The sequence below is a fragment of the Carcharodon carcharias genome, chromosome 19 (assembly GCF_017639515.1).
Source record: "Carcharodon carcharias isolate sCarCar2 chromosome 19, sCarCar2.pri, whole genome shotgun sequence".
Lineage (NCBI taxonomy): Eukaryota > Metazoa > Chordata > Chondrichthyes > Lamniformes > Lamnidae > Carcharodon > Carcharodon carcharias.
Window position 1 is genome coordinate 12,661,560 of NC_054485.1, and position 26,321 is coordinate 12,687,880.

The 26,321-nt window shown below is 42.1% G+C and overlaps 1 protein-coding gene across 1 annotated transcript; it reads left to right on the forward strand.

The window, feature by feature from the left end:
- The first annotated feature begins 14,283 nt into the window (after positions 1-14,283).
- LOC121291501 (XK-related protein 8-like) lies at positions 14,284-24,363 on the forward strand. Its single transcript, XM_041212787.1, has 3 exons — positions 14,284-14,860; positions 17,099-17,289; positions 20,636-24,363. Exons 1-3 carry the CDS (start codon positions 14,538-14,540, stop codon positions 21,355-21,357), a joined length of 1,236 nt encoding a protein of 411 aa, XP_041068721.1. The 5' UTR covers positions 14,284-14,537; the 3' UTR covers positions 21,358-24,363.
- The last annotated feature ends 1,958 nt before the right edge of the window (positions 24,364-26,321 follow it).

A 26,321-nucleotide genomic window follows, 5' to 3' on the forward strand; every position in this document is an offset into this window, starting at 1 on the left:
CAGGGGAGGGAGTAACTGTTGGAATAATGAGTTGCTGTATCTTCGATTTTGTATATACAATACTGAAGCCATAATTCAATGTAGATGGAGGGAGTGGACATTGAGTAAGTGGCAATATTAAGCTAATTGCATTGTCTTTGGATGCGTATATTACTCTGGAGGTAGAGTCTATGAGGGGTCAGCTGGGGAGCCAAAGTACCTAGCCTCTGTCCTGTTCTTGTATATATCTGGTCCAGTTAAGGTTCTGGTCAATGACCAACCTGAAATGTTGATAATGGAAAACTCAGAGTATGATGCTACTGAAAGTGAGGGACAGGTGGCTGGACTTTGTCTAGCTTGGTACGTTCATCAACCCAAACTTGAATGCTGTAGGCTGACGTGGGCTGCTTCCTTACTGAAGTTGTGAATGGAACTGAACACCGTGCAATTACTAGCAAACACTCTAAAAACCAGGCTAATTCTAACAGAGCCACTTGCACTCAATCAAGCTCCTTCCCATAATCAGTAATGAAACAGGAGTCATAAAAAGTGCCAATTCTCCTTGTTTTGGCACAGCCGATGGTAAATGCTGAGCTGTTCAAGTTCCAGAGGGGAACTTGAGACAACTGCCACAACTATTTTTGCAATTGGGCTGACAAGTGGCAAGTAACATTCACGCCACACAAGTGTCAAGCAATGACCATCTCCAACAAGAGAGAATCTGACCATCGCCCCTTGATGTTCAATGGCATTACCATGACTGAATCCCCCACTGTCATTATCCTGGGGGGGTTACCATTGACCAGAAACTCAACTGGACTAGCCACACAAATACTGTGGTTACAAGAGCAGGTCAGAGATTAGGAATCTTTCGGCTAGTAACTCATCTCCTGACTCCCCAAAGCCTGTCCACCATTTACAAGGTACAATTCAGGAGTGTGATGGAATACTCCACACTTGTCTGGATGAGTGTAGCTCCCACAACACTCAAGAAGCTTGACACTGACCAAGACAAAGCAGCCTGCCTGATTGGCACCACATCCACAAACATTCACTCCCTCCACCACCGAAGCACAGTAGCAGCAGTGTGTACCATCTACAAGATGCACTGTAGGAATTCCCAACAGCACCTTCCAAACCCATGACTACTACCATCTAGAAGGACAAGGGTAGCAGATAGATGGGAACACCACCACCTAGAAGTTCCCCTCCAAGTCATTCACCATCGTGACTTGGAAACATATCGCCATTCCTTCATTGTTGCTGGGTCAAAATCTTGGAACTCCCTTACTAATAGCACCATGGGTATACCTACACCACATGGGCTGCTGCAGTTCAAGAAAGCAGCTCAACACTTTCTCAAAGGCAACTAGGGATGGGCAATAAATGCTGGCCCAGCTAGCGACGCCCACATCCTGTGAATGAATAAAAAAAAATTTGTATGTTTCAAAATGCTGGCTTTGAAATCAGTAGTAATAAGACCACCAAGCCTTACAGGCTTTTACAAAACTAGATTAAACATTTATTAGTAAGAGAAATGGTTTTAAGCACATACATATGTCTACAAATTACTATGATAATAACTTCTAAATCCCCTAATTAATCTGATTCCCAGTTACACCTCCACCAAGGCAACAGTAAGACACATAGATTTTAAAAGACCCAAGCAAAGAAACATGATACCCTGAACAATCCAATTCAAAGTGAGTTTTCTTAATTTCAGTTTGTTGTAGACAGCAGCTTGAGATGTAGATGCTGAAGGCTTTTCACACTTGTTAGATCTTAATGTGCCTGCCATTACATACAGCCTTCTCTCCTTTATACATATTTTCCCCTTTGAATGTAAATTCCCATTGTTTCATTATGTCTTTGGACTCTATCTCCCTGATCATAAATATTTATCATAGTACCAATTTTACCAGTAAGCTTTGGGAAAAATAAACACACTGACCAGGAGCTTTACCTTGTCGGGAGGGCCCAGGAGCGGTCGCGAAGCCAAGAGTCACCCGCAATTGGGTTCCGACATTGATTTCACACTGGCTGGCTAATTAATGGCCAGCCAGTGTGAAACTTGCACTGCAGCACTCAGCGCTGCCAGGGTGAGGGTGGGAGGAGGGCAAGGACAGAAGGTCAAGAATGTGCATAATTGTGCGCAATGAAAGCTCCCTGAGGTACAGAGCTGCCTCAGGGAGCTGAAGATTTATAAATTTAAAAATAAAAAAGTTAGTGTTGTGGTATCTTTGATGAATGGACCACAGGAGACTCAGGTACAAGTTACGATCGTTTATTCGAGCAATTTGCAAGGAGGGCACCATCTCAATGCAGCTTGAGACAGTACTCTGCTAAACTACAAGTGTTCATCATATTTATACATTATTGGTCACGTACAAGAATAGTTTCCAGATTTTGATCTTGTCAACATATAGGTTTACATTAAACAGACAAGTCTCTGGTACAAAGATACATACATCATCTGACCCTACTTTCACCCAGGCAGAGACTGCCTTCCAATCTAAGCTGGGACCATCTGTCCTTCCTCTATCTGTTGAAGAGCACACTTAATCTATATTACTGCCATCCTCTGACTCCAGTCTAACTCCCAGGACCTTGCTGGTGATTGCAAACCCTGAGGGTGTACAAAGTTTGATAGTGTATAAGGTTCATCTGGTTTGACTGCTTAATTGTTGATATACTAATTTGCGCTGGCCTGCCTATAGATTCTAATTTAAGTAATTAATTCCCTTATAATGAATTCTCCCTTACCATGAATTCTCATTTACTTTCTTTCCCCCTAATAGTCCCCCCTTTTGGCCCTTCGCCTAGCCCAAGGTAGCCAATTACAGTGCTGTCTGCTTTCCCCCCCCCTCCCACTTTATGCACCACCACCCATTGATGCTGGCCAGTCAGCCAGCTTTGGCACGTAAAGGTTATGGGTACTGGTCAAACCATCTGTATCATCTGGTCCTTTAATCCGAACCTCTGGCTTACCAGATTCCTACTTCAGCTACTAAAACTCCCCAATGCCACCTTTTTTGTAACTTCCGAGTACAATGAATCAAGTATGTTAGATACATAATCAATATCAGCTGAAGTATAACTAGGGCACGGGAGATAATCCGAATCCAGGGGTTTTTCTGTACATTTGAGCCCCAGTTCCACAGGTCCTCCCACCATGTGGAAGAATCTATTTGTTCAATATCCGTCTTTAAGGCTCTAACCTGTTGCTGCAGTGTAGAGTAAGTTCTGTATATCTGCTGAGCCTGTCCCCGAATTGGGGTGAGATGCGGTAATAGGGGAATTTCGTAGGAGAACTGGTTCAAATACTGTGTCAGGTTATCCTTAAGGCTTTCCTTGACCTGACTAGTAGTCTTGTTCCTCTCTTGTATATTTCGACCAGTTCCACTTTCCCTACCCTTGCTGGCGCCTGTGGGTGTAGGCACACTGAATGATTATGGATGGGGCATATCTGGTTACCCCAATACTGGATTCTTTCCTGCCACTTGGTGATACAACATCTCCCATTCCCTGTATATGCAACATGGGTCGGTTCTTTGGCAGCCCATGTAGTTTCCATTGTACAAGTTTGCTGCTGCTTTAAATCCACTTAGCTTCATCTGTCTCATATATCAGATGTGCATACTACTGCGGTGGCCTCTATCCTACACTCTTCTAATGTGGTACTAACTATATTCCCTTCTATGTCTACTGCATATGGTGGAATGACATGATACCTAATATAATAATCCTCCCGTATAACCCCAATTTTTTCTACTCTATATAATGTCCTGCCGGGTGTTGACATAGGTATAACAGGTATTACTAATACAATGCCTATTAGCATATTACTATTCACTATACATTCAACATTCATTCTATATACACGTGTCAAACCTCTGAGCTGGCAACCGGTCAAGTCATGATTCTTGTGTTATGAGAGATTCAATAAATGCTCATTAGTTACCTATAAAGGGATTACCCCTTCATTAATCTGTCTTAAATTTTCTCGGGCTTGTTCCAACGCCCAAGATCCATAGGTGCTGCAAACATCATTTCTGCTCACTTTGTCTGAAATATTTTTTCCTATTTCAATTAGTTTATTGATAGTCCCCGCGTGACTCTCAAGCACAGTAGCCAGGCTTTGAACTAACCGTGTCACGTCCTAGTCTGTATCTAATTGTGTATCCTGGATCCCCTGTCCCCGCTCTAAAATCTCCTTAAGCTTAAAGCTCAGGGTACAGACCTTCTGGTCAACAGAAGCCAGGTTCTGAATTAACCACTGATGTCCCTATATTAAATATCGTAGCAGCATCATTTATCAGGCTGTGCTTAACGTGGTTCCCTCCCAAGCCTGGTCACATCTCGCTGTTGAACTGGTGAGATGCTTCAGTCATCAGCTGGCCCATTAGAGCCGTATATAGTGCTCGAATATGGATTGAGCACCACTGGAGAAGGGCAATTCCGGATATGTTCAAGACTACAGGTACCAGCTCGTGGTGTACATTATCATACAAAACTTCTGATTAACCAGTACCAAACCATTCGTCGGTCCTGGACAAGGTGGATCAATCGGTGTGGACTGAAAGGGATTGTGAAAGTAGGTGTGGGAAGTGGCTGGGTAGTGGTACTAATCTTCTATTTTGGGTGGACCTCCCACGCCTGATCTGAAGCAAACCCTTACTACAATTCGAAAGCACTTGTTGTCCTACTGTTACATTTATTATTCCCCATTGCATGTTGCATTCGGCACTGTCCGTGCTGTCCTTCGGTGCAGGATGAGCAGTGATGATCCCCGAACTTGTTGCCAGTACTGATACACCCACGACCAGGATCGTAGATCTGTGGAGACAATAACATTGGCTCCCGTCCTCCAGGTTACCGCTTGGTCAGTTGTCATGTATCTTTAACTATGTGTAATGCCTCCATTTATTTCCCATTCTCATACCTACAAGTGCTCATGTATCACTTGTCATAATTACCTAGTATGGTCCATTGTTGCTCTTTGGATTTGCCTGGTTCCATATCCTTAATCACCCGTCGGTCTCTGACTTCCTTCCTTAACTCATGCAATTGCTTACTTATTTCCCTCACATAGTCTTGCATCCTTCCTTTCAGTGGTCCTACATCTCCCACTCCTACTATGATTCCCTCGGGTAACTGCATTGCTCTCCTTGTCATTATTTCAAATGGGGTGAACCTGGTGGTTCTGCTTGGGGTAGCCCTAAGGCACATCAGAATACTGGGCAGTTCCCTATCTCTTGAATTGCTATTGCAATTGATGTTTTTTTTGTAAAGTTCAGTTCATCCTTTCCACCATCCCAGAGCTCTGTGGCTGATAGGGAATGTGGAATTTCTGTTCATTTTTAAATGTCTTTGATGAATCTTCCTGTGAAATGAGTTCCCTGATCTGAATCCACCTGGATGGGCACCCTCCACTCTTTCCCATCTACTGTCTCCTGTTGCTGTCCCACATCGGACCTCAATTCCTTAAACTACCGACAAAACTCGACAGAGCACCTTCTTATCCTATCTTTCAATGGTTCAGTATCTTCACTTCCAGTGATAGTTCTCTCTTGGAGCTGCTTAACTGTCTGTCATCATAGTATTAATCCTGTGGCCTTACTTTTTGTAGCTCGCAGGCAGCATTAACAATCAGTAATACATCTATTTAGCCTTTTTCCAGCTTTCCCTTTACCTATATACATCTTGTGGCAAATTGTAGTTAAGTATTATTTCTCCTTACATTTCAATTCCTGAACTACAGATTCCACATAGTTTTACCTCTAAGTTTTTTTTTCCCTGACCATCCGAAGATTCTCTTGAGTTCAGTTTCTCTATTGTCAACGAGGATCTCTGTCTCTAGATCTTTGCTTATCTCCCCCTGTGCGTTTCCAATGTCTCAGTTGACGGCCAGATTATCAAGCTCACTTCCCTTAAAAAGTTTGTATATTGTGTCCTCTTTCCCTAACTCATTCTCCTACTTGCCTCATACTATTTTACACATGCAACAGCTACCATCTTATCTTGTTCAGGTTGCTTGGAGAGACTTTAAAATAAATAAAGTATTCTCAAACCAGTTTTAAAAACAGAAATCAGGCATTGACATGTTCCTTATCTTCTCAAACAACATTTTATTGACGCAAAAGTAACTACTAAATTGTGTCTGACCCGTTTCTTTTAGAATTATCCCAGATTCATTAACTCGTCCAAAAATTGGATTTCTGCCAAACTCTGTCAAGGTCTTGAGTTTAGCTTCATATTTTGGGAACAGACTTACAAATACAAAAGCTTGCAGCATTTGAATTAGTGCCAATTATTGTCAAACCTTTTAAAATCAAAATTCCCTTTTGAGAACTTTATCAAGAACCAAACCTCAAATTTTTAAACTTTGTAAGAACTGTAATTTACACTATTAAAATTAAAACAACCTCTTTTTCATTTGTAACGATTTATATCCAAGTTATAATTTCTGTATGTTTATCGACACATTCTTTATCTTAGATAGCATCCTCGTTATTCAAAGTAACCTGTTAAATTACACTGCACTTTACATCTCAAGATTGTACAAATTCAAATTCCAGTGCTTTTGGAAAGCAGATTTCCTTTAATATTTAATTCATCTCTTCCTAAGAAACCCCTTTTTATCCATTGGACCCACCTAGACCTTGTGTTTATGTCTTTTGGTTTTCCTGGAATCCTTTTGAATTTCAAGTAATTTTTTTTTCTCAGAATTTTAGAATACTAACTGGTATGTTTTAATCCCAATCAGCTTGGAAGCTGAAGATGAAGGTTATTCCTTACTAGTCTGCAAGGGGGTGGTTCATCTCAAACAAAGGCAAGCCCTGTTTTATCTTTACATTACCTTCAAATTATGATTTTTGTCAGAAATCTCAACTCAAACCTTATACTCAAAACTTTGGAATGTTTTATTATACTTTTCCTTTAATCTAACATGGGGCTTTCAACCCTAAAATGCTGAATTACACACGCAAATGACAATTTACGGAAGAAGCACATTAAAGCTCACATACGAATGCTTCCTTGCACACAAACAAACATATTTCCAGGTATGTATTTATATTCCTGTATCCTTAACTTAACTTAAAACTCTCAAATTCTAAATGAAACTTCAAATAGCAGTGGGGGAAGTAAAGGGATCTTGAAGGCTCCACCTATAGGGACCATCAAACTGATGAAAGCTCACATTTCCCCTGCCTGTCAGTGCTTATTAACTCCCCTAGGGGTACGCCCCTTTTCTCTCTCTCTCTCTCTCTCTCTCCAGCACAAGCAGCTCTTGTAACGTGGATCAATTCATTTTTTAAATTGCAGAAAATTGGGTAGCGGACCTTTCAGGTCCCAATCATCCTTCTACATTTTCAGGAAAATCTCATCATCCCACATGGGACATTATACACCCCCAATTTGTTTCTCCCTCCCCCAAGGCTTCCTGGACTGCCCTCTCAAACTCCCTGTGCCGGGCTGTCGCCTTCTCCCGGTCTGGGACGTCCTCAGGTTTCGCCCAGTCTCCGCTCCTAGACTGCAGGGGTAATCTTCCCAAATATCCCCTGGGCATTTAACCTTCACCACTATGTGATTATCAAGGGGGTGCATTGCATGGAAATCTTGCATTTCCCGCAGTTTGGTCCAAAAATCTGGGTTGCTATGCCGAGTTTTAAGAGTCAGCAGTTCTTTAAGCAAAACCTGTTTCTCCCCCGGGCTGAATGGTATGTGCTTAACTTTCTCCGTAACCCTCTCAATCTCTTCATCCTACCCCTATTCCTCAGCCCCCCTTTCTCCCTTCGGGTTTCAATTTGCCTTTCCTGACTTTACTTTTCCTAACGGTTATTGCCACAGGGGCCATGGGATTCAATGGGCACAGTGGGGCGGTTGGTTCATACGAAGGTGGAACTGCCTCAGCTCCTTCATAGGTTTCTCCTTCGGAGCTTTCCCCCTCTTGATCAGGGTCACTGCAGGCTGCTGCCGCCACTGTTCTGATCTGTCCTGGATCTGACTTTGTTTCTCTCTCTCTAATCGACTGGAATTTAGTATTAACCCGTCTGCACAACTGTAGGTACAGTGTGATCATAACCATCATCCCTTTCTTTTCCTTATCCTTTTTTTTGCTCTAACCACTACTGTTTTTGTTCTCTGGGGGTTCCCTGTGGGTTCCACCCCTCCTTCTGCAATTTTAGTGATTATTTTTGACTGTTGTTCCACTATGAACCTCATAATGGAGTCCGTGGTTCCCCAGTCGAGTTCCATAGCGCTATTCTATTTCCCTGACGGCATTCAGTTCTTATTCCCATCTATCTCTGCACGGTACGTTCGCACGGCCCTAACAACTTAGTTATCTGAGGTATGTATGTGCGGTTTCACTGGGGTCTGGCCTCCCTGCGCGGCTTCGATTATGGTTATATTTCAAACCGTAACCATGCCAGCACGGCTCTGCCTCCTCCCAACTGGAGTTTGGCCTCCCTGCGCAGCTTTGGCTCCACTAGCCCTCCTGCAAGGCTCTGCCTATTACCCCTGGCACCTCCAATCTCCTGTCCTGAGTCCTCCTCTTGATTCTTTGATACTTGACTGGACCGTTCTCGGGTAGGTTTGCTGCACTAACTATGGGTGGTAAATGAATATACTCACCCACTTTGCAGAGCTGTCCTGAGGATCCGATGCAATTATCCTGCCGACTATGCCAAATTGTTGTGGTATCTTTGATGAATGGACCACAGGAGACTCAGGTAGACGTTACGATTGTTTATTCGAGCAATTGCAAGGAGGGCACCATCTCATTGCAGCTTGAGACAGTACTCTACTAAATTACAAGTGTTCATCATATTTATACATTATTGGTCACGTGCAGGAACAGTCTCCAGATTTCGATCTTGTCAACATATAGGTTTACATTAAACAGACAAGTCTCTGGTACAAAGGTACATACATCATCTGATCCTACTTTCACCCAGGCAGAGACCTGCCTTCCTATCTAAGCTGGGTCTATCTGTCCTTCCTCTATCTGTTGAAGAGCACACTTAATCAATGTATTTGCCATCCTCTGACCCCAGTCTAACTCCCAGGACCTTGCTGGTGATTGCAAACCCTGAGGGTGTACAAAGTTTGAGAGTGTATAAGGTTCATCTGGTTTAACTGTTTAATTGTTGATATACTGATTAGCACTGGCCTGCCTATAGATTCTAATTTAAGTAATTAATTCCCTTATAATGAATTCTCCCTTACCATGAATTCTCATTTACTTTCTTCCCCCTAACAGCAATGTTAAGAACATGTCCCCTCATGTGACTCTGCCACAAGAGCAGGGGCATGTTATGAATGAATTTTTAAAAATTTTAATTGACATTTAATTGCTGTTGGAAACCTCATCTCGCCCTTGGATGAGGTTTCCTAAAAAATCCAAAGGCCGCTTTGCCTTTTCGCCCACTCGCCAACCGTAAAGTTGGACAGGCAGCAAAAAGTTTCATTCAATTATAATTTTAATGGCTTTAATAGGCCTGTTAATTGTTGGCGAGCACGCTGCCCACTCCTGCGCACGCCCGCCGACTGAGATATCACGCGGGTGCACGATGACACTGGAATGCTCGCCCAACGTCATCACGCGACATTTTATACTCAAGCCGGTTGGGCATGCACCCGCCCTCTCAGTGCAAATTTCTGCCCACTGTTTCTGAATTCCACCTGGCTAGGTGACACATTTCACCCCTGCTTTGAAAATAATCAAGCCTGGTTTATTTAAAAATGCAAACGTTCTTTTACACCTTACATTCGAAACTTCCATGTTTACCTGCTTAACATTTCAAACCCAGTTTATCTTCTAACATGTCAAAGCCTTCAGGCCAGTTGCCTTTAATTCAATTAAGTCACACACACACACACATACACATATAGACACAGATACCACTATTTTACAATAAATTCCAGTAACATTATATCTTCCTGACATCCTCCAGAACCTCTTTTCTCCAAACCTGATAACATAGGCACAGGAACTGAAGGTCTGCAGGAGAGGCAAGAGTAGATACTGGGCCCAACAAAGTAGCTTTCAACTAAGTATGGCAGCAAGGAGCTCTAGCAAAACTAAGGCCAGTGAAGGACAATGATCTTCTCGATGTTGGAGGAGTGAGGGATGTGCCAGATCACAAGATTGCAGCCTGTGGCAATGTACAGTTTTGCTGGCCAGATTTGGGCTGTCTGACTAAGGATGAAAGAATGTCCTTTACAAGCCTTGTAAAATGATATATTTGGAAACAAAATGTACAAAAGTGAAATATATCTGAAAAGCTTTAAGATAATGACTACAGATGTTATTAACAAAACGGATACACTGCATGCGATGTATACAATGGGTGTACCTACATCACAAGGACTGCAGCGGTTCAAGGCGGCAGCTTACCACCCCATTCTCAAGGGCAATTAGGGATGGACAATAAATGCTGGCCTCACCACCCACACCCACATACACATACAGTGAACAAATAAAAAAAAAATCAATTCATAGAATATACAGAAAAACTAAATCTTAGCTTTGACAATTCCATGTTTGAAAAGTTTTACAGACATTTGTGCTTCAAAATGATCATGTGTTATTTTAACCATAGATTTTATCAGTTAACATAGTTCACTTACCATCACTGTAAGTGTATTTTCCAGTAAAAACTAGTTTGGCCTGGAAATCTGTATTGGAGCACATTTATACCCATTTATTACATTCAAAATAAAAACTGATTTTCTCCAATAAACCCTGGGTTTTGGGCTCTAGCCTTTTCTCTGTTGTCGATGCTAAAATCACAACTGCACCCACCCATCCCCCCTAACATAAAGGTTTTAACGGCAATAAAACCGACTTAAAAAGATCCTTAAATAGGAGCCAAATGCCCGATATTTTCGTCCACTGCTAAGTTACAGTAACCTGATACATCATTCACACAAGTAAGTTACTCCCACTTTTATCTCTTCCAACTAAAGTTTTTTAAAAAAGGGTTTCATTTATCAAGAGAAAAACAGACCCTTCATTGAACATTGAACCCCAGGGGGTGGGTTACTGTTCCTGACAGGCTTACAGACATTTTCTGTTGGGTGGAAATCCAATTTTCCTTCAACTAACATCAGTGACAAACAGAATCAGCAAATATCAGTGTTAAAGAAAACTGGAAACTCTGAGATAAAAACAAAAAAACTGCAGATGCTGGAAATCCAAAACAACTCGCCCACATGTCTGTCCTTGGCTTGCTGCATTGTTCCAGTGAAGCCCAACGCAAACTGGAGGAACAACACCTCATCTTCCGACTAGGCACTTTACAGCCTTCCGGACTGAATATTGAATTCAACAACTTTAGGTCTTGAGCTCCCACCCCCATCCCCACCCCCTTTGTTTCCCCCTTCCTTTTGTTTTTTTCCAATAAATTATATAGATTTTTCTTTTCCCACCTATTTCCATTATTTTTAAATATTTTTAAATCTTTTATGCTCTCCCCACTCCCACTAGAGCTATACCTTGAGTGCCCTACCATCCATTCTTAACTAGCACATTCGTTTAGATAATATCACCAACTTTAACACCTATGTGTTCTTTTGTTCTATTGTTGTTGACATCTTTTGATGATCTGCTTCTATCACTGCTTGTTTGTCCCTACAACCACACCCCCCCCTCCACTTGTCTCTCTCTCTCTCTCCCCCCCCCCCCCCCCCCCCCCCCCCACACACACACACACACACCTTAAACCAGCTTATATTTCAACTCTTTCTTGGACTCGAACTCAAGTTCTGTCGAAGGGTCATGAGGACCCGAAACGTCAACTCTTTTCTTCTCCGCCGATGCTGCCAGACCTGCTGAGTTTTTCCAGGAAACTGAGCTTTATTTTCAGCTCCCCCCCCCCCCCCCCCCCAAGTGGGGCCAGGGTTGAAGGCAGTGAGAGTTAAAATTCCCTGGCTCCGCTATCCCGCTTTGGGCCATTCTGTGGCGGTGGGATAGTGGTTGCGGGTGGGGAGAGGCAGCAGGGCTAATCTCCCCCACACATAGGATAGCTGACACAGCTTAAAAGCCAATTGAGGCCAATTAAAGCAGGCCTCCAGGTTCACACAGGCAGTGTGGGATAGTTTAGCCACCTGGAGGTAGCTTCCTGGTGGCAGACTGGGGGACCGCTCCTGTCAGGCTTACAAGACCCACACCTGTCTGGGTGCAGCAACAGGCCACCCTGTGTAGGGACTCCCCCCCACCCCACCCCCCATCCCCACATTAGTGGTCTGGCTGCAAGATCCGTTTTTTTAATTTAAAACAATTGGAGAGGGGACCTCCATATTGAAGCACCCTCTCTCTTACTTACCTTCCATTGCATCCTGCAGTTCCTTTCAAGCTAAAAGACCTCTGATTGGCCGTCCAGCTTTGAGAGACTGCCTGTTTCACCCTCTGGGTGCAGGTTTGGGACTCAGAAACTGTGCCAACCTCTGTTTCTCTCCCTAGGAGAGAAAAAAATGCCACTTGCCTGTGCTCAGTCAGTTAGATTCTGGCAGGAAAGGGGTAGAGGCACTAACTAAAATTAACTTGTATCAGCTGAAAGGTACACATGCAGATGTTGGGAAAGGACAGTTTGTAATGCTTTCAGCAGTGGAATAGCCTACAAAGGCTCACCATTTTGGCTTACAAGAAGAATGGCCATTTTGGTGAAATATTGAAAGGCTGCCAGTGCCTCTGGAACTGCACTGTAGCATGAGCAGGCTTCAGGAGAGAAGCAGAGTATAGGGGAAAGGTAATTGCTGCATCTCCCAGATAGGTATGTACCTGCAAAATGAAGACAGAGGAGCATCTGAAAACAGAACTGTCAATGTTAGGGAAAATTGAGGGATGAACTTTATAATGAAAAACTGTCAGACTGATGGTCAACTCATTTATCGATGGGATGACATTATTCCTTTCAATAATATTGGTGCAAAACATTAAAGGGAGTACAAAATGTCCAAAAATGGGTCTTGCATTTCTATAGTGCCTTTCATGACTTCTGGACGTCCCAAACTGCTTTACAGCCAATTAAGTACTTTTGAAGTGTAGTTTGGCAGTCAACCTGCACACAGCAAGCCCCCACAAACAGCAATGTGATAATGAGCAGATAATCTGTTTTTAATGATGTGGATTGAAGAATAAATATTGGCCAAGACACCAGGGGAAAACTCTATCTTGTACTGGTGCCAACTTTTTTGATAAAATGATATGGGAGAAATGTCCCCCCTCTCTCTTGGTGTTATTTATTGCTACCATTTTTATACCAAGAACAGTGAGATTAGATATAAAAACCAAAAATGCTGGAAATACTCAGCAGGTCTTGCGGCATCTGTGGAGAGAGAAATAGTGTTAACGTTTCAGGTCAAGGACCTTTCTTCGGAACTGAAGGAATATAGAAATTGAAATAGGAATGGGAATGGAATTTAGAAATAGATTTTGTGCAAGTGAAAGGGGGGAGTGAGTAGGAAGAACAAAAGAAATCAGTGATAGGGTTGTCAGCAGGAGATGTTATACGACAAAAGATTTCATGGTACAAAAGGCAAAGGGAGTAGTAATAGTTGTAGCAAAGAAACAAAAGATTTGTCCAAAGTGAGTGTAAATGGCAGAATAATGATCAACTCTGTCCAAAAGCAAAACCACTGAAAACAAGATTAAGACCAGCACATGCAAAAAAAAAATCAAAATGGGGGAGCTGAGTTCATGGTCTGAAATTGTTTAACTCAATGTTGAAGCCAGAAAGCTGTAAAATACCTACACAAAAAATGAGGTGCTGTCTTCACTGGATCACCGCGGCAGACCGAGGACAGAGATGTCAGTGTGAGATCAAGGTGGAGAATTAAAATGGCAGGCAACTGAAAACTCAGGGTCTTGCTTGCGGACTGAGTGGAGCTGCTCCACAAAGCAGTCACCCAATTTGTGATTGGTCTCCCCAGTGTAGAAGAGACCCCATTGCGCGTGGTGAATCTGGTTTACTAAGTACAAGTAAATCGCTGCTTCACCTTCACAGTTCTATTGCTCTTTAGTTCTGAAGAAAGGTCCTTGACCTGAAACGTTTACACTGTTTTCTCTCTGCACAGATACTGCCAGAGCTGTCCAGTCCTTCCAGCCTATTAGTTTTTATCTCTATTAGTTTTTATTTCAGATTTCCAGCATGCGCAGTATTTGACTTAGTGAGATTGTCATTGTCTCTCTCTCTCTCACCCCGAGCAGCAGGGTCTTTGCTTGGAGTGAGGAAGATAACACTAGAGGGTGCTACTGAAAAGCATTAAAGTTTTGTCCGCTCTTGCCCGATTTCCTCTCCTCCCCCAAGTGTTGTGTGTTGTTTTGATAAAAGTTACCCTTTTATTATCAGGAAATAAAATCCCCTTGAGTTTGGGGAATTGAACACGGCCAGAAGTGAAATGAAACAGCTTGCGATCCAGGGAGGGAAGATGCAGGCTGGTGAGTCTGGAGCAGCAACAACCCCAAGAGGAAACAAATGTTTCAAAAGTTCCAGTAAGCGACCAGCTCCAAAGTAAATGACAGACGTTCCCCGCTCCCTTTTGTTGCGAATATGGCTACGGGCGATGAGCTTCGTTTCTCTGCGCTCGATCTGATCTTCATCTGGATCGGGTTGGTCACTTTTCTCTTGGACCTGGGCACTGATGCCTGGGTGGTGGGCTCTTTCTTCCTGAGAGGAGATTACTTCTGGGGCGGCGCCGTGTTATTCCTGGTGCTCTTTTGCTCGCTGGTCGTCCAGCTGTTCAGCTGGTGCTGGTTTGCCGGGGATCGGGAGAAGCTGCAGGTCAGTTCCGAACAACTTCCAGCCTTGAGGAGCACGGTGGAAGGCCGTGTCCTGCGGCTGTTACATGGACTGCAGCTGGGGTTCCTGGTCAGGTCAGTATCGCCAGGCAGGCAGATGGCAAAAGGGGTCAGTGGGAAATGGTAAGGGTCGGTACTGCTCCATGGAGGGAGTTGGAGAGCGAGGGAATAAAAGGCTGTTGGGGGGGAAAAAAATGGAGGAAACAGAAAACGAAATAGAGGAGGAAGACGAACAAGGCAGGGAGGAACAGCAATGGGCAGAGAAAGAGAGACATGGATAAAGTAAAGCAGGATTTGAGAGTGGTTAGTGATGTATTAGGTTGAACCGTGAGGAGACAGTCAGGGATATCAGCTGTGTTGCCTATGGCTCGAAGGTAGCAAGAACTTCGCTGGGATGGTGGAACAGCTAAGGGATGGTGATGCTATATTGACCTTTACACCGTGTCTCATTGTGACTTAAGGAACCGCAGTCCCATTAATTTAAATGGAGTAGCACCTGTATCTTCATTAATCCTTGTTTCTTTCTGCCTGTGATCCTCCCTCGCCCCAGTCATATTCTCTCTCCCTTGCTCTCATCCTTCTCATGTGTCTCTCTCCATTCCCCTTCTCTGCACCACCATAGCAGGTTTAAGCCAGTTCTCATCAGTTTCATAATGCAAATAATTACCGAACACATGTAAACTATTGACACATATGTTCAGTAATGTACTCAAACATTCATTTAAACAGATTTATACTGAATACTGACTTTAGACTTGCTTTTTACTAGTTTTCCTTATTCGTTCATGGGATGTGGACATCTCTGGCTAGGCCGGCATTTATTGCCCATTCCTAATTGCCCTTGTTTAGAGGGCATTTAAGAGTCAACCACATTGCTGTGGGTCTGGAGTCACACGTAGGCCAGGCCAGGTAAGGACAGCAGATTTCCTTACATAAAGGACATTAGTAAACCAGATGGGTTTCTACAACAATCAGCGATGGTTTCATGGCCGTCATCAGACTTTGAATTCCAGATTTTTTTTTTATTGAATTCAAATTTCACCATCTGCCATGGTAGGTTTCGAATCCGGATCCCCCAGCACCTGGGTCTCTGAAATACCAGTCAGTGACAATACCACTATGCACCACCTCCACTTTCATTAGTTTAAATTAATGTCTTCCGATTTTAATCTCCTTGCTTGCTTTAAAAGTAATATCCTGCTGCTTTTCTTAACGGTATCGTTTAATATTTTGACTTGATCAGGTTGCTGGTTGTTTTAAACAATCGAGCTTGAGACTGCTTCTGGCAGTCAGCTCCAGGGATTTTAGCAGTGACCCAGCAACAGGCTCTCCTGTCTCCACCTTGAGCTGTCAGGTGTGGCTCAGTTGTTGGCACTCTCTTCTTTTGAGTCAGAAGGTTAGCCGTGCAAATTCCACCTCCAGGCTAACACTTCACTACAGTACTGAAAGAATATTAAAATTACTGAAATAGATTGTATGGGGATAACAACCATCCAATTTGTGGAGCTTGCTATGTGCAAATTGGCTGTTGGGTTTTCCTTGTTACAACGGTCATTGCAGTTCAATAAGTGCTTTCCAGATGCACTTCCAAGTCCTAGCGATCATGCGGAGAACAGCCACAGGGATGATCCCTAGGATTGAGGACTTGTTGGTGGTTTGCACTCCTCAGGTTTAAAAAGGGGGGGTCACAAGATATTTAACAGCATTGAAAAGTTGCAACCAGAACACTACATTAATTTAAGATTTTAAAATTCTCTTCCTTGTTTTCAAATCCCTCGCCGCTCCCTATCTCTGTAATCTCCTCCAACCTCACCACGCTCAGATATCTGTGTTCCTCTCTTTTGCATTCCTGATTTTAATTGCTGTACCATTGTGGCCTGGCCTTCAGCTGCCCAGGCCCTAAGCATTCCCACCCTACACCTGTCTTTCCTCCTTTAAAGACACTTCTTAAAAAACTCCCTCCTTGACCAAGCTTTTGGTCATCTGACCAACTATTTCCTCATCTCTGTTTTATAATACTCCAGTGAAGCTCCTTGTGACATTATAGGTGCTATATAAATATAAGTTGTTGTTGTTAACCAGTTCTTCACACAAAGCATGATCAATATCGGGAACAGATTTTGAGGTAGAGGTGAATATATTGGAATTGTTTAAAAAAAAAAGTTGGATGTTGCAATGAGGAACTGTAGGTTTTCAGATTGATGAATGATGGGCTGAATGGCCTTCCTCATCATATCGGTCTTCAGACCCACAAAACAAAAGGTGCAAGATACATCAGGATGTCACTTTATTAATTACACTTTGTTCCATCAGGTATGTAGCAGCACTAGAGGTGGGGTTCCGAGCATACAAAGACAATAATGCTGTGGACCTGCAGTATACCACTTACCTGGTCAGTGATATCAGCATGTTACGACTCTTTGAGATCATTTTTGAAAGTGCTCCTCAACTCACACTGATGCTGTACATCATCATGCTGAGGAACCAGGTGGAGCTTCACCAGTGTAAGTGCTAACTACTGCATCCAGCTTCATCCAGCCACTTTTATGTGGAACAAAAACTATAAAAGAAAGACAACTATGTATCAGCAGAAGAGCAGAGATTAAAGTAGTGATATACAAAACTAAGAACAAGTTGACCACATTTAAAAAAAATTCTAACTAGCATTTTGACATATTTGCGCCTTTTAAAAGCAGTTTGATCCAGTAAATATCTACATGGCTATTCAAGAAAGCCAGCAGAGTAAGCTGTGCCAATAGAAAGCTTTAATGAACTACTTTGTTTCATGGGGAACTACATTCTAATGGGATGGGACAGGTATAAATGGTATTCATACCAAAACTCTAAAAGCAGCTTTATGTGGGAAGGAGATTGGCATCTCCATACCAGGACTTGGTGCTAACCTTCTGAGGAGGGCCATGGAATTCTGTCTGAGGCCTGTGTACCCTCATGTTTCAGAGTAGAAGTTGTGCATTATGTGCACAGGAAGAAAGATCCTAGTGAGACCAGAAATGGAAGAATCTCACTGACTTTGATGGCCAATAAGTGAAATTTATTAGAAGTAACATGATTGGCAAAGTACACTTTGGAATTCTAGTTTTCCGTAGTGGGCACTGCTTTTAATATTTTTCTGATTCATCTCATTGTTAAGTTGACTTTAGTTAGGAGACTAGTTAATTGTAAATTCTGTTGAATTGTATTTTACTTTTGGTGTTTCAGTTCAGTTTGCATTCAGCTTTCTCCTATAATTTTATTACATTTTTCTGTTTCTAATTGGCTTTAGAACCCGCCTGTACATACTCTCCTCTCGTCTGTCATTGGCTCAACACTGCTGTGCATTGCCTCCCTCGACTTATTTCTATTTATTCACAGGATGTGGGCATCACTAGCTAGGCCAGCATTTATTGCCTATCCCTGATTGCCCCAGAGAAGGTGGTGGTGAGTCACCTTCTTGAAACGGAGTGCTAGGTCTTTTCAGAGGGCAGTTAAAAGTCAACCATATTGCTCTGGGATCTCAAATGGGCTAGACTGGCTAAGGATGACAGACTTCCTTCCCTAAAGGACAACCAGTAGTCATGGTGGGATTTGAATTAGTGTCTCTAGATCATTTAGAAGAGGCCTCTGGATACCAATGTAACTACTATGTTACCTGCCTTGCTTGGATTTTCAATCAACACTCACTATGACTGTTGACAGTACAGCAGGACAAAGGAATTCAAGAACCCACGGTTAAATGGAGAGGCCACTCTATAGATTTCACTAGGTGCCACTGACTGATGCAAGTGGGAGAATGAAATTCCAATTAAAGGAGGACAGCTTACTAAAGCATATGGTAAATTTAAATTCGCAGAGGATTCTTGCATCGAAACCACACTTCTGACAGCAGATATTCAACATACATTTATTTCCACATTTAAAACACTATCTAATTTAAAAACAGGCACAATTTTTTTTTCTTTGAGAACTACACCACTGATGCATTCACACAATTTTTTAACTATTTTAAAAAGGTTGCTCTCTTCCCCCGCCCCCCTCCACACAGTGATAGGGAAACTATTGGAAAATATTCCGAGGGACAGAATTATTCACTTGGAGAGGCAGGGATTAATCGAGGATAGTCAGCCTGGCTTTGTCGGGGGAGATCATGTCTAACAAATTTGATTGAATTTTTCAAGGAGGTAACCAGGTGTGTAGCTGAGGGTAGTGCAGTTGATGTAGTCTACATGGTTTCAGTAAGCTTTTTGACAAGGTGTCTCATGGGAGAATGGTCAAGAATGTAAGAGCCCATGGGATCCAGGGCAATTTGGCAAATTGGATCCAAATTTGGCTTAGTGGCAGGAGGCAGAGGGTGATGGTCAAAGGTTATTTTTACGACTGGAAGCCTGTGTCCAATGGCGTACTGCAGGGTTCGGTGCTGGGTCCCTTGCTGTTTGTTGTGCACATTAACGATCTAGACATAAATGTAGGAGGTATGATCAGTAAGTTCGCAGATGACATGAAAACTAGTGGTGTGGTAAATAGTGAGGAGGAAAGCCCTAGACTATAGGACGATATAGACGGGCTGGTCAGATGAGCAGAACAGTGGCAAATGGAATTTAATCTTGAAAAATGTGAGGTGATACATTTTGGGAGGACTAACAAGGCAAGGGAGTACAAGATGAATGGTGGGACCCTAGGAATAACAGGCACAGAGGGACCTTGATTTGCATGTCCATAGATCCTTGAAGGCAGCAGGACAGGTAGATAAGATGGTTAAGAAGGCATATGGGATACTTGCCTTTATTAGTCGAGGCATTGAATACAAGAGTAGGGACTTTATGATGGAGCTGTATAAAACATTAGTTAGGCCACAGCTGGAGTACTGTTTGCAGTTCTGGTCACCACACTATAGGAAGGATGTGATTGCACTGGAGAGGATACAGAGAAGATTCACCAGGATGTTGCCTGGACTGGAGTGTCTCAGCTATGAAGAGATCCTAGATAGGCTGGGGTTGTTTTCCTTAGAGCAGAGAAGGATGAGGGGGGACGTGATCGAGGTGTACAAAATTATGAGGGGCATAGATAGGGTAGATAGGAAGAAACTTTTCCCCTTTAGTAGAGGGATCAATAACCAGGGGGCATAGATTTAAGGTAGGGGGCAGTAGGTTTAGAGGCGGTTTGAGGAAAGATTTTTCAGCCAGAGGGGTATCTGACACTCACTGCCTAATAGGTTGGCAGGAACCCTCACAACATTTAAGTATTTAGATGAACACTTGAAATGCCATAGCATACAAGACTATGGGGCAAGTGCTGGAAAATGGGATTAGAGTAGATCGGGGCTTGATGACCGGTGTGGACACAATGGGCCGAAGGGCCTCTTCCATGCTGTAAAACTCTGACTCTATCTCTCCCATGGGGGCTGTTATTGTGGATTAGTTTCAAGGAGCCCCGTTCTTCACATAAGCGACTTCTTCAGATCGAATCCAGAAACAGTACAGGGCCGAACTTGCTCACGATCCATTCACTTGGCTATTGTTAAAAATCAGGTGGTGTTAACAGGCTATTTGAGTAGCAGGCATCATCCCATGCTGGTCCTATTCTCACACACAAACACTTCCTAATAAGAGTCACTAGATGATGATATCCTGGCTAATTTCAACCCCCAACCCTTTCACGTACAAGGAAAAAAGGGAGAAGGGAATGTTAGGTGAAACATAACTGATATAGTTGTTGCACCCAACAAGTTTATTCTTCCTTGACTTGAAAGGGAGGAGATGGGGGGGAACTGAGTGATATTTGTAACTTTAAGTAAACAACCAAGAATGTGATAAACCTTCTCATGCTTTGTCTTCTCGCTGTTCCACTTTTCAGATTTCTCCATTGTGGCCTCTTTCCTCTCCATTGCCTGGGCTCTCCTGGACTTTCAAAAGGCCCTGCGCAAATCTCTCGCTGACAAAATAAGTCTTAGATTCATGTCTTCGGTGTTTTATTTCATGTTTAACCTGCTGTTCATCTGTCCTAGGATTTTCAGCATCGCCCTGTTTACAACCGTATTCAAACTCTATGTCCTCTTGCACTTTGCTCTTATTTGGCTGCCCATGTTTGTTTGGGCATGGCAGCAAGGTACAGACTTCATGAACAGCCGTCCTGAAGAAGTCTTCTACAGGGGTACAGTGGCAGTCATCTTGTATTTCACCTGGCTTAATATTGCTGAGGGAAAAACAAACATCAGGCAGATTATCTATCACTCATTCATGGCTGTGGATTGCAGTATTTTAGTTGGATTTTGGTGGCTCTACAGAGACCCAGTTTTAACCATCACCTACTCGCTCCCACTCCTTATTGCTATATTGTCATCATATCTTCTTGGTGTGATTGTAAAGTGCATTTATTACAAGTATCTACATCCTACTGTCACAGCATTAGACTTACTAACAACTGATGAAACAGACAGCCTAGAAGAGGTTGGATTTCGATCAATATGTGACAGCAGATCTTTGATAAACAAAAGAATGAAAATCCTCGCCAATTGTTTTTACTCTCCCAAACCTGAGGGTAACAAACATTCAAATGTAGAGGAAACTAAAATCTAAAGATCCATTATTCTGTTGAATGTCAATTTGTGCAAAGATTTTTTTTCTCTGCCATGAAACTTTATTTCAGGTCAAAATGCACTAAGGGTATAATTCAGTTGGAATGTAAACATCAGGAGCAGATCCTTCTTCAGTTAATTTCTCCTCTCCTGCCATTGTCAGGTGATACAATGAGTGTCAACAAACTTATTTGCTTAAAAGCAGCATCAATGAATGGGGATACCAACCTTGAATTAATGAACGGGAGTTCCTCTGATATTAACCCAGTAGACCAGAGAAAATTAACATAAATTACAATATGGAAATTGGGTCAGACAGAATAAGCAATAATTCTAAACCCATATGTTTGTCCCATTCCCATATCTATTTTCCTTTCATTCATCCATCTATCATTATTAAACGTTAACATGATCTCTGCCTCAATCACTAACTCTAATTTTACTTTTCTTTCAAGTTTGAGAATCTTTGGAACACAATTTTCTTCCATGCTCTGTCCAAAGTCTCATATTTAATCCTATATCTATGTCTCCATATTTACATCATCCAACTTTCCACATTCAGGAGTATGATGTATCTTTAAATCCACCTCACTGACAGACTGAATTTCATCTACCCATTGCAAGATCAATATCCTCTTGCAAGTTTTATTTTGCCTATTTTATTATTGGCAAATGTGGATACTACTTCCTCTAGCTCAATATTCATAACATTGATGCACATTGTGAACAGAATCCTGTGGGGCACTGCTATCTGCTTCTATCCTCTCTAAATTACCACCTTTAACTTCTACTTAGTTTCCCCACTTCTAACCATTTATAACCTAAAAAGCTTCAGTTCCCCTAATTCCATGCCCCTGAATCTTGTCCAATATTTCACCACATGGTAAATTTCCAAAGACTTTCTGGATCTCCTACATTTACACCTACATTCGCCTTGTCCTCCATTTGTTATTTCCTCAATGTGCCCAAGTTAGATTTGCTGAGTTCAGTAGGAGCTGGAGCAAGAACAGCAAATTGGCCTGAGTAATTCAGGCACCAATTTACCAGCTGTGTAATTCTCTTTATTATAAGCTTGTACAACAGATGGATTATCTATTAAGTATTCAAGAAAAATAGACTGAATTTTACTGCCCCAGGCTACTAAAAATTAACATAATGCAGTCAGCTATGAGTTCAGTGAAAACAGAAATGATTTCACAACGTCCTTAAATGTGTCATGGTGCTCCCAGAAGATGTACATTATTTACAGTTAATAATGCAGACCTGGTACTGTGTAATCAGTTCCAAAAGTAGGCTACTAAAATTGAATATATTAAATAAGACTTGCTGGGATGGACCAGAGTGAAAATCTGAGAGGAAAGTATAAGGCATAATCCTGGTTTGTGTCAGGTCATTTGATTGCAGTCAGGAAGCCATGAGCAGCACAATAAGTGGCTGCAGCGCTGTGGACTTGGAGAGGGAGAATTGGTTTTGTGGGGGGGTGGGAGTGAAATCAGTCCATAGATATTGTCCATAGCCAGCCAGCCCTACCAGCACGACTCACAAGAATAATAGCAATTTGAGTGAGATAAAGGGTGCAGGCACTCTTGTCGCAGCATACAATAGTAAGTAAATGCCTGTAGTAGATAAAATTGGGTAGGAAAAGATTATGAGCTCTCATTGTGCATGTTGTTGTTGTTATTGTGTATCTGATTTGGAGAATGTAACCAAAGTTTTGCAATGACTGAACAAGCTAGTAGCCAGTTTACATATGACAATGAATGAATATCTTCACAGATTATGTGCAAATACAGTGATAAAGTGAGGATGGGAATAGTTCCTTTTTTGCAAAACTTGTGTGGCAAACTTTGCTATATACGACAATGTGGAGAAAATCTCCCTTCTACCAAGGTCACTGCATCGATTTACAGTAGTCACATGAAGATTATTTGACAACCTGTGTATGTGCCATTGAAAGCACAAATACTGGAATTCAAATGTCTAGAGTTACAGTAGTTTAAATTAGTGGAGGAGCTCACTGTTTTAATACAGGGAAAATAAGAGTTAATATTAACTCGACCACAGAAATGTGCTTCTGATTTAGTTAATTTGAATTGCTGATAATTTGAGATTCATGAAGGAAGTGCAAGTGCAGGATTTTAAGTCCGTGCAGTCTGTGAATGTACTGGCTATCCCTGAAACCTGCTTCTTCAACAGCTTCTCATACTGTACTTAATATTTCAACAGTTCAGCAGTTCTTATATTTGCATGTGTATTAATTTTTATAAATATATATTGTGGAAGAGATTTTTCCTTCAACATATCTTTTTCTTTAACTAAATTTCTCAAGTTGTATTGATCTGTTAGATCCAGCAGGGACTCGTAGGGCCAAATGGCCACCCACCCATCTATGCCATTATGACTATGTACAAGACATCAATCAGGGGAACTGCCAGATGCCACTGGCAACTGCTGTGATGCTGTTTGAATCATGGCTTAGTTAAGTTTTAGAAGTGAATGGGAGTTAGAAGCTGGATCAATATCTCCATATCTCCCAAGAGGATGCAGAGCCATCTGATCACAGCTACAACTGCCCTTGGCACCCTTAAGATGAGGCAGGGACAGCAACCTACAATTCTTAACCACAGATGTATTTTGTGAACCCAGAACATATATGACATCACACAAGGAGACTATTAAGTTTAGCTGGGATTAGACGTGCAGTTGAATAACCTCATGCCATTAACTGTCAAGTCTCACCCATGACAAGCAGTCATTTGGACAAGGTACTAGCAGGAACCTGGAATTGTACCGTAGCAAGTTGTTGTCCCATTAGGACATGATGAGGGTAGAGGGGAGACTGTAATTTGTTTAGTTGACCAAGGGCGGCATGTGAGTTGGTAACTTACAACAGTGATTGATCACAATGAAAACAGTACTTAATCATATTAATGAGGACCAACCTACTCACTGTCTGCTGGAAAAGCTCATCAGCTTTATAAATAAATGTGACTTTTTGCAACCGGAATCCATCATCTGATTTGTATCCTATCCTTGAATTGTGGAGAGTTATTATGTTTGCTGTTGAATGTTAATAGGAATTGGCACAAGATTAGTAAGCACAAATTGCAATATGCTACTGGTCACCAAAATAATTAATTTTCCAGTTGTCATTCAGTAGTTCCTTACAATAACAGCTTCATTTCAGACACACAAAAACATAGGTGAAGGGGGAAACAGGAACAACTGCTTTTGTTAAAAAAAAACACAAATGGAGAAATGCATTTTCAGAAAAACATGAAGTTGTCAGAACATATGTTTTCAAACTTGCAATTTGTAAGAATGTGGTTTCATTAGCATTGCTGAAAAGGTTGTGGCCAATCTTGATGCACCTAAAATGCTTCTCAAGCAGCTGGTGAGATACTTGCTTGCAGAAGCAAAAAGTCTCGAGATAATGAAGATTTTCACACGAGTGTTTCTGGGAAACTATGAACAAGCAGGAAACTATTTCCCAGTTTCAGAACCAAAGAAGTAGATGAGGAAAACGTAATGTAATTTTTGAAAAGCAACAATCGTCATATTAATCACACAAGGAGGCATCATGAGGACATTTCCCACTGGTACCATCTATGAAATTGAACATGTGCACCCAGAGAGGACTCAGATCAACAGTTTTGTGTCATAGCATTGCCATGCACAACTGTAAATGCACAGGCTCCAACAGTGTAAGTTCACAGTAACAATTGCATAGCAACAATGACCACCTGTCATTGATGCTAGTCTCTTAGCGTTAGTCATAGACACAAATAGAGGTAGAGGGTTTTCTGTAGCCATTGCAGCTATCCTCCAGTGCTCCTCGTTCAGTTGGGGGCACACAGTAGTACAGCACATCCAAAACCAACAGATAAAGGACAAAACACAAGTTATGGTGCTGAAAACATAGCCACAGACACTGCAAAACTTAATAAAAAATGAATTCATCATTAGTATCATACAAGTCAGTCATTCTATGTGGAGAAAATAACGCGTCCATTGTCTAAAACCCCAAAGATCTGCATAATGAGATCATTCTCTGACTACAGCAGCTGACCTGCAGCTCATTTTTGCTGGGAGCTACATGGTGACATAGCTTTATCTATACGTAATGGAGTAGGACATGATAGTTACTAAAACCTGATCCTATGATCCCATTGTGCAAATGTTAAGTGCTGACCTTGGCTGCTGCTGCTGGTGATATTACGCAGATGATTGACTAGCCCAGTAAATTTTCATCCACCAGGTGGCATACCTCAGTCCCTGGCCTTCATGTCTTGCATTAGCCTTCACCACCTGCAGGTTGATGACTCTGGTGAAATATCACTGCTCTCTGCGGAGTCATATAGCTCCCGCTTGGTTTCCCTCATTGCAGTATACCCACAAATGCCCACTGCACTATATACCTAGGACTCATGATGCTTTGACATTTTGACTTTTGTTGAACTTAGTAAAACTCAGGATGAACTTAGCGCAAAATACTCGGGTTTTTATTGCACTTAAACTACAGCATGCTACTCGGATGTGTCCTTAATTGTCTGCTGGCACTTTAGAATAGCAAGCTACAGCAGTCTGAGCCATTTGGCCCAACTGGTCTATACCAGCCATTTTTGTACCACACAAGCCTCCTCCCACTGCATCTAAACCTATCAGTAGATCCTTCCATTGCTTTCTGCCTCAAAATGCATTTATGTTACTCGTCTCAAACTAATCCTCGTGGGAGCACGGTTCACATTCCACCTGAATTCCCTGCTTAAACATAAGATAGTCATTCGTAAGTTATGAATTTTAATTTTGGACTCCAAGTGGGAAAATTTTCTCGACACCTACCCTTCCAAACTCTCTCTTAATCCTAAGACCTTGAATAGGTCACCCTTCAGCCTTTTCTGGAAAGAATCTCAACTTGTTCAGCCTTTCTTGATAAGTATATCCTCTGGGAATACACCTCATAGG

Excerpts from the sequence above, each read along its gene's own strand:
- LOC121291501 (XM_041212787.1), top strand. The coding sequence starts at position 14,538 with ATGGCTACGGGCGATGAGCTTCGTTTCTCTGCGCTCGATCTGATCTTC. Across the intron at positions 14,861-17,098 it reads CAGCTGGGGTTCCTGGTCAG|GTATGTAGCAGCACTAGAGG; the intron begins GTCAGTATCGCC and ends TTGTTCCATCAG. Across the intron at positions 17,290-20,635 it reads CCAGGTGGAGCTTCACCAGT|ATTTCTCCATTGTGGCCTCT; the intron begins GTAAGTGCTAAC and ends TCCACTTTTCAG.